This window comes from Pithys albifrons, chromosome 7, assembly GCF_047495875.1.
Source record: "Pithys albifrons albifrons isolate INPA30051 chromosome 7, PitAlb_v1, whole genome shotgun sequence".
In the NCBI taxonomy this organism is placed as follows: domain Eukaryota; kingdom Metazoa; phylum Chordata; class Aves; order Passeriformes; family Thamnophilidae; genus Pithys; species Pithys albifrons.
Window position 1 is genome coordinate 53,631,526 of NC_092464.1, and position 14,490 is coordinate 53,646,015.

The 14,490-nt window shown below is 43.8% G+C and overlaps 1 protein-coding gene across 2 annotated transcripts in view; it reads right to left on the reverse strand.

Annotated features, from left to right (window-relative positions):
- Positions 1 to 9,264, reverse strand: part of EGFR (epidermal growth factor receptor) — a 160,213-nt gene extending 150,949 nt beyond the window's left edge. Inside the window, exon 1 of one of the 2 annotated variants that reach the window (XM_071559612.1) lies at positions 8,791 to 9,264. In XM_071559612.1, the coding sequence (XP_071415713.1) occupies positions 8,791 to 8,896 (106 nt within the window). In that variant the 5' untranslated portion in view covers positions 8,897 to 9,264. The remainder of the gene's footprint in view (positions 1 to 8,790) is intronic. The other variant, XM_071559611.1, reaches the window with a different exon arrangement.
- Between the last annotated feature and the right edge of the window lie 5,226 nt (positions 9,265 to 14,490).

Below are 14,490 nucleotides of genomic sequence, written 5' to 3' on the forward strand. Positions count from 1 at the left end.
CAGTACAATTAAAGAAAATGGAGATGCAGTTGGCAAGGTGACTTCTTTTTTCCTATTAAGTATCTGTCTATGGAAAATCAATAAGAAAACATAAGTGTTGAAGGAAGATACTGCACAATGCCACCTGTACAAAACACATGCACACCTCATTTTAATGTAAGCTCTTGGTTAAGTGGCTTGTGTTGAAATGCTACCTAGCATTCCAAGTATAAACCAGCTTAATCATATCTATTGAAAACCACATAATAAATAACATGAAATATGCAGCATGCCATCCTAATTGTAGAGGTTGTCTCATTTACTAGAAGTCATTTATTTATTCAAATGACCTGAACTACGTGCTTCAATCTGAATCATGGGAACTAGTTACTGATTTGTGCAAACAGCCTCTTACTTCTTTGCTAAAGGCATTGTTGAAATAACTGACCCAACTGCTAAAACAAGCTTCTTCCTTGAACCCTGCCTCCTTCCTCAGTCTTACCTCCTGAGTGAACTTCAGAGATCATTGCTCCACAAAAACACAGAGAATTTAAGAATTAAAAAAAAAATTTAATTACAATGCGAGTAATTCATTCCAATTAATTAATGCAAAGGAAAATTTGGTATTTTCAAGATCAGAGACTTGCTTAGCAATAGGAACTGCACATGCAGCCATAACTGCACTTTGCAGAACTGAAGGACACAGCTCTCAAGAAGAAATGTCCACTACTCAGCTGTGAATCAAACTCAGCTTTCAGAATTGCACATGTGTCTCAGATCTTAATGGGGACCGGGGAGAGAATACCTATCACCACACAGAATCAGCTATAATTTGGGGTTTTTTGGTTGGTTGGTTTTAGGCTTTTTTAAGTTAGGCCTTGCAAATGTGAAAGCTGCACAACTGCTGCAGCTACATAGAAAGCGTAATTTAGGAAACGATTCAGACTTTGCATCTGCTTACACCCAACCTTGATTTGCAGCTACTGTCTCACACTGCTGTTATTTTGGGAGGTGCTGGGGCTTCCCCCAAGGCAGTGGAGCAAGGGGCCAGGCATGCTGAGCCTACTGCAGGCAGGGAATGAACACGCTTCATTCACCAAAGCCAAGCCAGTGCATGCCACCACAGGTCACCTCATCTCAGGCTCTGGCCAGCCTCCATGAAGGGACTTGTCCCCAGAGGACACACAGAAGGGCCTTCAGGAAAGACAAGAAATGATGCCCTATATGAGACATTTTTTTCCAAAGCTTGCAAATAAGCCCCAAAGAGGATGTTGGTTACCTTCAGCTCCAGGCAGTGTTTATCATTGGCTTGGATGTGGGGCAAGAGACCAAAAAAATATCAGGCAACTTCACCAGTGGCCAGATGTGTTCCCTCAGGCTGCTGTTCAAAGTCTCTATGGCTTTGATCCCATGACTCAGGATAGGTAAAATAATACTTTTCCCTATGTAGGAAGAATGCTGTACGAGCTTGCAGTGCCCCAGTGCCAAGAGTGGCTGATTTCCAGGGCTCTACTGGTTATCTTCATATTTACTGCTGCATCTGGTGATGAGAAGGCAGGGATTATCCCACAGCATTCTGATTACCAAACACACACAAAAACCCTCATTCCCACAAATTGATAATTTTTTTCTTATAAAAGCCAGAGCTAAAATACTACTATTCTGTCATCAAGGCAGCTGGTTTATATCCCTCTCTTCTTCCTTCCACATCTTCCCTTGGAAAACATCCCACCTGACAATAGTCCCTGCTGAACTGCCCAACCTCGCTGGTCTCTCTGCCCAGATGGAGCCATATACCCCAGCAGAGTGGTTCTGGTACAACTGCCTTTGCTGGTCCTGCATACTTTTAATTTATTGGGTTTTGGTTTGGGATGGAGGGCGCTGGCAAATCTTCCCCTTTTGCAGGGAGCTGGAGGACACTCCCTGGGACACTACCCACCCTTCCCATGGCACCTTTGCAAGGGAAAACAACCACAGAGCAGTAACCGCTACATGGAGAAGGCTTTTAACCCACACAGCAGCACTGCTGGCCCTTGGGGCACTGCTACTGCTCATCAGCCCTCACCCTGCCTGCCCAAAGCCCTGGCCTGCCTGCTCCTGCACCTCCAGCAAGGAGGCTGAAAGCCTCAGGCTGCTCCTCCTCCAGCAGTTAGCAAGGCACGGTGAAGGCTCCAAACACACAGAAGCCAGGGAGGTCATGGACGCCAGGATTCTTCTTTACTTATCTACCTGTATTTCATTATTTTTGTTATTCCAATTGATGAAAATGGCAAAAGCAATCACAAGCCTCCTGGACTGCATTTATCCCTGCTTAATGTTCATTAAGATCAGAGCAGAGCTATTTATGTGTATGTAAATGACAGTTTACCCCACACTAAACCCTTAATTTTTTGCATTCTTTTGGGGGGGAGGAGTGGAAGGTGGGAAGATGCAAACTGAAGTTAGTTCATTAATTTGAGCCAAACTCTGCAAACATGCCTTGGCCAAAAAATCAACTGGGAGGGAGGTATAAGAAAATCAAGTGGTATTCTGGTATTTTCAAAATAAACCTGTAAATTTTCATTTCAAACAACGTTTCATTTTCTCTCTTATCCAACTTAAAAAGAAAAGAAATGGTCTCAGGTAAATCTGATGTTCCAGATTATATTAAAACAGGGTTTTTTTGTTGGTCTTTTGTTGTTGTTTCTTTCCCCTCTTCACTTTACTAAAACCACCCCCTGACATACTTGTTTCAGTTTGACTGGAAGTTATTCTTTTTCTCTAGGTTTGGGGTTTTGTTTGTATGGGTTTTTTTTTCTCTTCATCCACTGAAACAAACAAAAGCCACCCATGATTCAATGCACTCCAACAGCACAACATGCATTCAAACACGTAGATGTTTACTTTCATGTACACAGATGTGCTGGGCAGAAGGAGGAACCTTGCATCTGCCCTGCATGGATCTATCAACAGGCAAAACACTCTTTGCATTAAAATTTATGGGCTACATAAATCCAGTGCTTCTCTCTCTCCTAACAATGCCTTCTGTTTCTTAAAAAATAATCTTAAAAAAGTGCAGTGTGGTGGCACACATACTTCTTAGCTCAAAAGCCAACCCACATGGCCGCATCTTTTCGCTCTGGTCATCAGAAAGTTTTCCTGTTTAAACACACAACCTCACAAATTACTTTCTCATGTTTCTTCCCTGTGAGCAACCCTCAATATTATTATTAAGCACAGAGAGCACAAGACCCACACCTGCATGTTCTCCCTATACGACAAACTATGAAGCCATGTAGTAGTTCTTAATAGATAACCATCTTGCTTCAGCAGAAACAGACATTTCTTTTGTTACAACTTCTCTGTACGGGGCAGTAATTTTTTTCCCCACATTTCCTTTACGAAAGACTTTTTCTGCCTATATCCATGCCAAATGTTCTGTAACAATTTCTGAAGAAAAAAAATACACTATTATCAATACTGTTAGGTCAGCAGAATTCAGCCCTAAAAAAGGAAGCTTTACTGTCCCATTTGCCATAATTGGAAGTCAAGAAGTAACACATCAAAACCAAGAATGCTCTGAAGCACTACAAGTGCACCTACTAATAGAGTGTTCCTGGAAGGGACACAGGAAAAGGTCAAAACGATACGTACTTAAAAGGATCAGTGTGTGCTGTACCAGGATGAACAAGGACTGTCAAAAGTCCACACAAAACCTCAAGCAGTGGATTCCCACACTACACATCATTAATCCCGGAAAAAAAAAAACACTTCCAACCCACACCTACACAATGTGGATAACTCACAGTGCCAGCTCCCCATGTCCTCCCGCATTTCACAGGCTCTCCAAAGCCCACAGGTATGAATAGCACCGGTCCTCGGGAACAAAGGACTCCTGATGAGTCACAGCCAAGACAGTCTTTATCCCACCCTCATCACCTGGACCAGGAGATGCGTGGCATTGCATCAGCATCATTTGAAGGATGCATGCCAGCTGTGAGGACCTGACCACCAATCCCTCATCATTATCCCTGCTCTCCTGCCAGGGACCTCAGGACCTCATCACACAGCTCCTGGTCATCGCCCCCATCACAGGTGCTGAGTGAAGGTGCTTAGGACCCAGAGAGGCAAGTTCTGCATTAACTTCTCCAACTGCATTTACATCAGGATGTGTTGCTCAAGCCAACCTCGAGGTGAGTGCAAGACAGGTGACTATCCCTACCATGGCAGTAACTGCTGCTTGAGTATTCAGTGCACCTCCTACAACGGCTACAAAGCAAATCCAGGAACCAGAAAGCAAGAACATGCCTTCCACTGAGAAGCAAATAAAGCTCTGCTGCATTTCCTAATAACTTGCTCTTTCTGGTAAAACTAGCAAAATCCCAGCTGTGTTGAGTGCAATTCCTGTGCCAGATAAGCCCTGACTGACAGAAGTGCACTTTGCCCTAGCACTTTCTCCTCAGGGAGAGCAGTACATCAGAATGGGCTTTTGAGAACTTATAAACACAAATAGAAGATGCCTAATGAAATTCACACATTTCCAAAATGACAATTACTCTAGCTAGAAGTCATCTTTTTTAACAGAACTAGACCTCAGCCCCACTTTGACTAGTCTAGTTTTATAAAGGTTTGTCATCCAGGTCACCCCAGCAAACACTCCTAAGACAGACCAGCCAGAGGATACTTTTGTGGATACAGCCAATTCTGGCTCCTCTAATTAAAGTTCTACAAGTTAAAGCATTTCTCTGGAATTTGTATTACACAAGCCCTTTTGCAATATAAATCCAAGTCTAACATGAGATTTCACACAAGTTCTCGTACCCATAAATGCCAACATAACACGCTGACTACTAATTTTGAGTACATTCTAGTTCTTTCTGGGATAATCCACTCTCACATGCAGCATGACTGTACCCTCTGATGCACTCACACTACTGAAACTTGGACTAGACCAGGAGTTTGTAGCAATATCAACAGTTTCTATGCAAAACAATTCCATGAAGGTACTGTCATCCTGCCTAAAATGAAGTAAACCTTTCACTAGGCTTGTTCCCGAAGAGCTATTAAGCAAAGGCAGTTTGTGCTCAAGGAAGATAAGGACACTTTCCGAAGGAACTGGTTTGGCTAGTCAGCTATCTTGCTGCTAAAGCTCCCATATCCCAGTGATTTCAATGATACACAGATACCTAAATGCAAAAGTCAGCCCTGAGGACCATAATGGCATTGTGTGACACTCCCCAAAAGTCTCTCTTTATAAATTAACAAATAAATTACAACGGACTACTCCGATTCTAAGGTCTCCAGGGCATTGATCTTGATTTCTTAGTTATCTGTAAATCTCTTAATATACTCTTGATGCAAGAAATAACACATTTTTATTTACTATCACTTCAGTACCTAGTTTGCTTACCATGCACACACACTGCTGAAAGGCCAATCTCTTTTGTAACATTTTGCAGTTTATCTGAATAAAGGAGATGACTGCCAGCATTTTCCTTCCCTTCCCTGTTTGCCAGAAATTGCTCTTAATGATGGGATTCGGGTTTTGTTCTTCATCATTCACACACGGACACACTGGAGTAAGAGCGGGTCTATACTCAAGACTATTTATTTCTATTATCTCACCAAATCAAGCAGCATCAGTATTAAGTTTCCATATCTGTAACTGCATTTACCATCAAGACTACACAGATTTATTTTAGTTCCCAAATTTAAAAAAGTTTGGTCACTTATCAAGGAGAATAAAAAATAATAAATGGCTGCATAGACAAGACCTCACACATACTAGCTTCTGTCTCTACAAAGACAATTCCACTTGTAGCAGTGATAATACAAATACAGAAATGAGAGAACAGTGTACCAGCAACCCTGGGACTGTAACAGGAACATGAGACATCCTGCACCTGGCACCAGACAGGCAGAGAACACTGCTGACTGCCCAGGCAAGGTGTGGATGTGTGAGCAGCTGCCTGCTCCTGGGAGACCCCCATGCTCATTCCCACTGCAGGCACATCTCACAGGCATCTCCTGCCAGACCTCTGCTCCCAGAGCAGCAGACGAGTTACACTGGAGTGCACCTGGAAAGGCACTGGGGGCCTGCACATAACTGAATCAAGCTCTACACGATCCACAAGAACTAGTATACTTTTGCACATCTGTCATATGGAATAACATACAGCGCAGAAACTACAAGAGGATGTAAAGGGCAGCAGTGCACAATGTAAGAACAGACACAGCCGACATGTAAACACTGCACAGGATATTAGATGAAGCTTTTTCATTTCATGAGAAAATGATTACTTCAACATCTTTAAAGAACTTAGTCCTTTGCTTTCCAGAAAGGTACAGAAAGCTATCAGTCACCTTCTGCAGGTCCCAAGCTGCCCAGCATGCTTGCATGAACACTCCCATCCCACAGTGGCTGCAGCTACAGATCACAATTGGAGACACAAAGCCAATACAGAGCAACAAAAAGCAATCTGCTGAACTGTAGCACTGTCACCGAGCACTGACACACAAAAACAACATGGGTCAAACATGTCCAGCATAAGTGGCACTCCAGCTATCGCACATATTTATCTCAGGCCATTCACATTAGCGGAAATCCCGATTAGTTCCACTGTGGTTAATGTGGGTCAACATCAGAGCAGGTACATAGAGGTGAGTATTGATCCCTGTGAGCATCCTTTAGTTATGAGCAATGCTGTTTGTTTCTAGAATATGCTTAATTAGGGGTTTTTTTGGTATCCTCATGACTACAGTGTTATAACTAAACCAGTTTTCTCTCATCCATATTCAAAAAACTAATTCTAAAATTCTGGGAAAACACACAATTGTATTTAAATTGCCATTAAAATATTATGTTAATCAGATTTTATAGGCCAATTCTGACATTCTTCTAACAAAAACATTTGCCCAGGCAATTTTTTTTCCAGAGACATCTCCTTTTGGTAATGGAACAAATCAGGTTGAATTTTTTAAAAGTGTAATCTCCTATGTGATTTGAACTTCTAAAAATCTACAAATCTTGGTCTTAAAACTCAAAGAGTGTTGCATGTATTTATGATAGCACATTTACTTTCAGAATTGCTCTGAATTCTGATGTTACCTCCTATCATTTGACCAAACAGGCAGTTCCGAACATATGCTGATGCTCTGTTACCTGTTGGGCCTGTTGCTTCAAATCAGTATCTCACAATTCTCAAATGCTGCTTCATTTTGTACTCCTGAGTAATTTTCTTACTGGTCTTCAAGTGTGGGGAGAAATGGAGAAACTAATAAAGACCAATCAATCGATTAATGCTTCCTGAAGAAATCCTGCCTTCACTTCTGCCACTGAGCCTCCAGCTCTTACCAGAGGAACAGTTACTTGCTGACACAACATCCCCAAAATAATCTCCATTGGGTTTATCACTTAGCTGTTGATTATTTAGTAATCCCCAAATAACTGGCACCCTACTAACTTTGAGACATGGAATTAAACACTTTAAACAAGGTACTTCTCCTCATATTTTATATATATTCTACAGTGCACCTGAGACTGCACCTCAAAAGACTTTTAACGCAGGCAGAGCAGATGGAGTCACTTTGCTTCTCCTCAGTTTCAAAGGGTGAGGGAAAATAAATAAATAAATAGAAAACCGGGAAGGAAAAAACTGCCTATGTTACATCAACAACAGGTACGAACTTGATTTCTGGAACAAGAAAATCTCTCCGCTTTTTAAAGGTTGTGCAACTAGTTCTTTTGGACGGGGTGTTTCTCACTTGCAGGGCAGCTTTTACTGTCCATGGTCACGAAAGACTAACTCAGCTGCTTTAAGCCATGCACCAGCCCTTCTAAAAACCAATAATTCTCTTCTCCCGCTTTTACTTTAACAAAAAAAAAAAAAAAAAAAAAGAAAAAACCAAACCACCCAAATCTGCATTTTTTCCCTGGCTGGCAGATTTCCAAGATAAAGAGGACTGTTCTCCGGCTGGAACAGCAGCCGGGGCCTGCTCTCCAAACTCACAAAAGAGAACACCACACACAGAGGGAGAAAGCGACGGGACTGACCGGCCAGAAACGTTTTCTCACACTCTCAAACAGTTGCTCGAGTAAAAAAGGAAAACCCAACCAGCAGTCCGCGCCGCGCCGTTCCCACGCACCGCCGGGGCTGGCAGCGCCGGCGGGGTCGGGACGGGACGGGAAAGGATGGGACGGCGGCTCCTTCGCGCCGGGTCGAGCAGGGATAATCGCTTCTCTTTTGGCTAACCGGAGAACCAGAACCCACGTGAAGTTTTCCCTCTTTGCAGTCATCCCCTCCCCAGGTGTATACGTTTTATTATGATTATCACTGTAACCGGACAAGCGGAGGTGCCCGGGTCAGAGCCACGGGGGGTTCCCGGAGCGCTGCTCACTCGGGAACTACGCGGTAACAGCGCGGGGCTGAGCCCGGGAGAGCGCTCCGGGGAGCGATTGGGCAACGTGGGAAGGGGGGAAGAAGAAAAAAAAATCAACACTAAAGGAAAGAAGCACAAACGACAAGATGTGCCAAGGCTTATTCCGTTTTATTTCCTCCACCCCCACAAAAGAAAATAAGCCGAGAATCAGGAAGTCAGGGCTGCGTGATCGCTGTTACAGCTTTGGTTTCTCCTCTTTCTCTGTTTTTGGATGGGTGGGCTTTTTGGTGTTTGGGGGTTTTGTTTGTTTGTTGGGGTGGGGGGTCTTGGACTTTTTTTAAAGTAAAAAAATAGTTGGACTTTCCCTCCGTCGCTCTCCACGGCGGTACCCCGGGACACAGCCCGCAAAGCGGCGGCAGGACACCCGCGCCCCGGCCCCCCGCGCCCTCCTACCTTTCTTCCCCTCCACGGCAAGACAGAGAGCGATGCGCCCCAGCAGCAGCACCAGGACAGCGGCCCCGCGGGGCCCGGCAGCGGCGAGGGCGCTGCGGCCGCCCATGCTGCGGGACCGCCGCTCCCTCTGCGGGTGGGTGAGGGGCTTGGACGGGACGGGCCCACGGATGATCCCACGGAGCTGCTCCTGCTCTGCTCCTCTGCCGCGGCCGCGATCAGCTGCTCTCCGCCGCTCTGCCCTGCGCGGCTCCGAACAGCATGCTGGAGGGCGGCCGTCGAGGTCTGCGCGCACACGTGCGCGCCCCGCTGCGGGCGGGCTGCTGCCTTCCTCCTCCTCCTCACTCTGCTCCTCCTGCTGCAGGCGGCGGGTGCGCAGGGGCTTGCGGAGCGGCTGGAGCCGGCTGTGGGACGGGGTGCGCCCAGCTGCGCTCTCCGCTCAGTCGCGGAGCGCAGGGGCTCCCTCTGGGGACGCCGAGGAGGAGGAGGATGGGGAGGGAGCAAGGAGGACGGGGGAGGAGAACTGGAGGCGCCTTCTCCGCCCAGGTGGAGAAAAGGTGGACCCGCCACCTGTCCCTGAATATAGGATGAGAGGAGGTGTGAGTGGGGAGGAGACAGTTCAGCTGTTCCTGCTTGCGCGGAAGGGATTTTCTACTTCCCGGCAGCTTCTGTCCGGCAGCTGCCAAAGGCATAAGCGTGTATTTGCGCCGCTGCTCGCAAAAAAGCGGCGAGGCCTTAGCACAGCTTCTCTCCTCCCGCCCGGCCGTGCTGGGAGCGGGGCAGAGGCTTTACAGGAGTGCGGATGCCCCGGGGGAAGTTTGCAGCCGAAACGCTGTCCCGTCCCGTCCCTCAGGGAGAGCTGTCCCGCCGCAGCGCCAGGGAGAGGAGTGCGGGCGGGGAAGAACTGAGGCGTTTCTCTGGGTTCAGTCCGCTCCCCAGGCCCGTATCTCCGGAGTCTGGACTCGTTTCTGCTCCTCGAAATGAGCGGAGTCCACTTGGCCTCTGCGAATAGTTCTGCTCTCGTTCTGGGCATTTTACTCCCAGTACTTGCAAGGCCAAAGGTGTGGGTGAAATAAAACCGTGCTGGTTTTATGCAGTTTTAGCACACGGATAACAGAGGCCGTATCTGCCCGCACCGTTTCTATTCCTCTGTCACCAGCAGTGAGAAAGTGCTCCTTGCTCTGCGTAGCAAGTTACTTAACAAATACACAACAATACAAGGTTTTTTGAGGTGCTCCGGGGACATCTATAGACATTAAGCAAAAGAGTACATGTGCGGTGCTCTTTCCCCCAACATGTTTTCCCACAAGAGGCAGACCCAAGATATTTAGTGTTCATTAAAATATGGTTATAGTTTCAAACTCTTTTTCCAACAGGCTGTTCCCCTGGAAAGTGGGAGGAAGCTCTGTCTTGTCACTCAGGTATGTAAATAGGACAGAGAAGTGCCACTTGTCTGGGCTGGGATTTCTCTGAGTAAATCATGATTCAACACTCAAACTTGTTAAACGCTGCTGAGAATTTCTTCATAAAGGTCTTGTGAAGACTTGGGTTACACAGGCAATGGGATATGAAGCCTTAAAACTGTTACGACTAAGTGGGAACTCCGGAGCTGAACTCAGAATGCCACGAGGTTTGTGCAATGGTAAATGCCTCCGTCTGTCACAGGGCATTGGAACACAATAGATTGTAAAATAGTTACTGAGTGTTGTGCATGTTCCTCGGAGAGATACAGTACTCTTCTATCAGCCAGCTTCCTCTGTACAATCTTTTTTTTTTTCTGCTTGTTTAACTGCCTAAACTAGCAAAGAAAACTACTAACACATTTACTTATCCTAACAAGCTCAGTGCCTGACCACATGCCTTTAACCATATATCTTCCCACCATGCCTGTGATCATTTATTAAGATGAATTGGGGTTTCAAGTCAGCTTATGGATGGTATAGCTGACATTCTGGTTTGATTATATTTTATAAATAATCTGAAAGATTTACTTCAAAGTAAACTCAGATATAAATAACATCTAAAGAACTTTACTCATATGATTGGTTCTATGGCTGTAACTGAAGGCAGAACCTGAGCTTACAATACAATAGCAATGCAATTTAATTCCAAGATCCTCACACAGTGCACCTTCATAGACACTGTGAGTGTATGGCTAATGTTCATTTATTTAGACAGATAAGGGGATCTTTAAAAGTGAGTGACCCAGGCAAAAGAGATCAGCTTCTAAGGGAGGGAAGGTTTGCAAGGCATCCTCAGCACACACTCATGATTACAGCTTGCATTAGGAGAAAGGAAGTGCAATTAAGATAACCAAGAAATGAACTTCTAATCAGTTCTGTAACAAATAAAAATGTGCCCCTAGATTTGCACATTGAGCATCAAGCTACCACTGAAGAAGGCAACAGTTTTTAAAATCTAGAAAAATAAAGGATTCAAAGTGACAAATGAAAAATAAACCAAACATAGCGAAGAAGGAAAACATCTTTTGCATATGAACTCAGTGAAGAAGCTCATCCAAGTCCTGTCCTAACATGCTAAAGAACAAATACTTGCTTTGCAGAATTTTTTGTGCAATTGTGATTCTACCTGCTATACTGAGCAGGAACATTTCATACTCACTTCAGCTCCCATCACGTACTGCCCTTACATGAATGCACATAACCTCAGGTATTTGATCCTAACTAAACTCCTCCTTCTTTGCCGACATGGTGAGCAAGGGGAGACTAGGGAAATTCCCCTTTATTTCCCCCCCACACACACACACACACTGCAGAGATCCACTACAGGATACTCTGCTCTGCTGCTGGCAGTGCAGTACTGCTGAAGGGCCTGCCCAGCAAGCTGCTGTAAATTCTGTCCTCCCACCTTTGTGAGCACAAATGTGTTACTTTTGTGGCATTGGGCTCTGCTTGCCAAGGTCATGAGATACATAAAAAGGCTCTATAACTATCGTTTCAGAAGCTTATCACAGGCAGGAATTTCAAGCCTTTTTTATACAACTAAACAGTTTCTGAAACGGCTTGAGTTCAAACATGACATTTTCCCTAAACAGCTGGTCACATACCCAGTGACTGCCTTTGGTATAATGTCTTTGAATCTAATATAATTACATGAATTTTACCAAGGACATACAACATTTATGTTGCAAAACTTTTATTACCAGCTGCATGTGTGCATAGATCGAAGGTCATGGGACAAAGCCCAACCTTTCCACCACTAGTTTTTAAATTGATAGTTCATAGTGAGAAGACTGAATGCAAGAACATCATCTTTCAGTGCTCTTTTGACTTGCTTGTCTTATAGTATCTCCCTTCTTCTATATATGAAATATAAACATGCTGACCTCTAAAGTGAAGTCCAAGTAAGCTGGTAGTTCTTTCACAGGAGATACTTCTGGATTGCAGAATTTGGCTGCAATTGCTCACCACCACTTGCCTGCACCACTGAGCTGATTACTTTCCCACATGTGGAGAGAAGCTATGAGAGGATGAATAAATGATTTTCCTATCAGTGGAAAAAATGGGATTAATTCTCCTATCTCTTCTACATTCCCTCAAAACAGAATAGAATTTCAAAATCCTCTCAAGAGTAAAGAAATCCCTGCTAGGTCCTTTCCTTAAAAGAAACAAAATAATGTGTTGCTTTTTATTATCCACTGAGAGCGAGTCAGCATTTGCTCCTCCAAAAAAATTCATCAGCAGCCATTCATGGATGGCAATGCAGTTCTTCTCTGTGTTTTGCAAAAGTGATTTTAAAGGGCAGGCTTCTTACTGGAAGAGGAGAAACAAAGTAGAGCTGAATTAGTGGCATTTTACAACTGATTTGCTCAGATTTTGCATGGTGTTTGAGGTAGTTGATGTTGAATTTTGCATTGTAATTTGTATTCTATGGCTCCTCACTGAGGTTTTAAAGCAAGGGTTGAGGTAATGAAGCTTTATGGCATTTTGCATGTTGAAAACATTGCACAAACATTAACTGATTTATCTCCACAAATCTCCTGTAAAGCAGGTTAGTAGCTATCATTTCCATTTTATAGATGTAAAATAATTTGCCTCGAGCTGAGTGTTAGTGGCAGAGCTAGGGTTATCACTCAAGAGCTGTTTATTCTAAGCATTCTACTTAAACCTCCTTGGATCATGCTGCTTCTAGATATGGTCCCTCATGAAAACAGATGCATTTTTACACACTCAGATTCTCTTTTAACACTGTTTGTTTGTTTGTATAACATCACTTAGAAAGGACAACACCAACAAACACATGAGTATTGAAATTAAACCTTAGTAAATTGCGCAGTCAGTATTTCAGCACGTGATCCTGGTGTTATTCCAGAAATGTTCCTACATGCTCTTTCCTTTTTTCATGTCCAGGTTTTATCTGTCATCTCAGTCACCAAGTTCATTGTTGCATTTTTCAGGGAAAATTCACTTAAGTCAGGAATAGACTTCTACAATTATTTAAACTCTGTTGGGGATTTGCAGCACCAGCTTATACACTAATGAAAGTAGGCAACAAAAATATAAGTATAAAAATGAAAGCAGCGTGGATCTAGTGATCTTGTTTCACCCATTGCTTTGGAGAAGGTGTGAGCTATCTGTTCTCTGAATTACGGCTTTTCTTTGAAAAGACCTCCAATTTTTGTCCTGTATAAAGCAAAAAAAAAATCTGCATTTTGATTAACTTCTAAAGTAATTACAAGAGAAAAAAGGGTTTAGCAAATTCTTTCAGCATTGAAAATAAACATTGCAATTGATAATATAAACTGAATAATGCTATCATAGGAATAACTATACTAGATTAACAAAAATATGCAGATTTACTTACCATGCTGTTATTCTTTCCCCTCTTGCAAAAGTATCTATTGAACTCCTGGGGAACAGGCATCTCCATTGCCAGGAGATCATTTCAAGGTGTAGAATACATTTCCTGCTTAAAAGCATCCACTCCTTTGGTGTTTGTAACTTCATGTAGGAACTGCTGTGTTTTTTCACAAGCTTTAACAAGTCCTGAAACTAAGTATTTCTTGCTGTATTCTTACCTCAGTGATTTTTATGGTTTGTACGAGGAGGGACATAAGGACTGATACTGTCATGGAATAAGGTATGTTATATACAAAATCCTTGTTATGGAACAGTACAACAGCTTCCTACATAAAAACAAGTTTCTGCCTTATTCTGTACTTCATTAAGGTGGCTTACACTGATATTATTGTGCTACATATATTCTTCAGTCAACCAGAAATCATACAGCTCTGTATGATTGCAGCAAATCCCACTGAACATGCTGCCAATAAATTGGATGTCAGTAGAAGCACATAGAATGGGTAAGGTTGGAAGGGACCATAGGCAATCATCTCGTCCAACCTCCCTGCTCAAGCAGGGTTAATCTAGAGCACATTGAACAGAACTGCATCACAGACAGTTCTTCAGTATCTTCAATGAGGGAGACTCCACAACTGCTCTGGGCAGGCTGTTCCAGTGCTTGGTCATTGGAACAGTAAAGAAATGCGTTCTCACATTCAGGTGGAACTTCATCATCAGCATCAGTTTCTGCCCATTGCCTCTTGTTCTATTGCTTGGCACCACCAAGGAGAGCCTGGTCCATCCTCCCTTCAGATAGGTATATACCTGCATATGGTCATCTCTCACAGGCATGGCTCATGGAAGCTTGTTGTCCTCCAGGACTCCCAGGAACTTCTCTGCA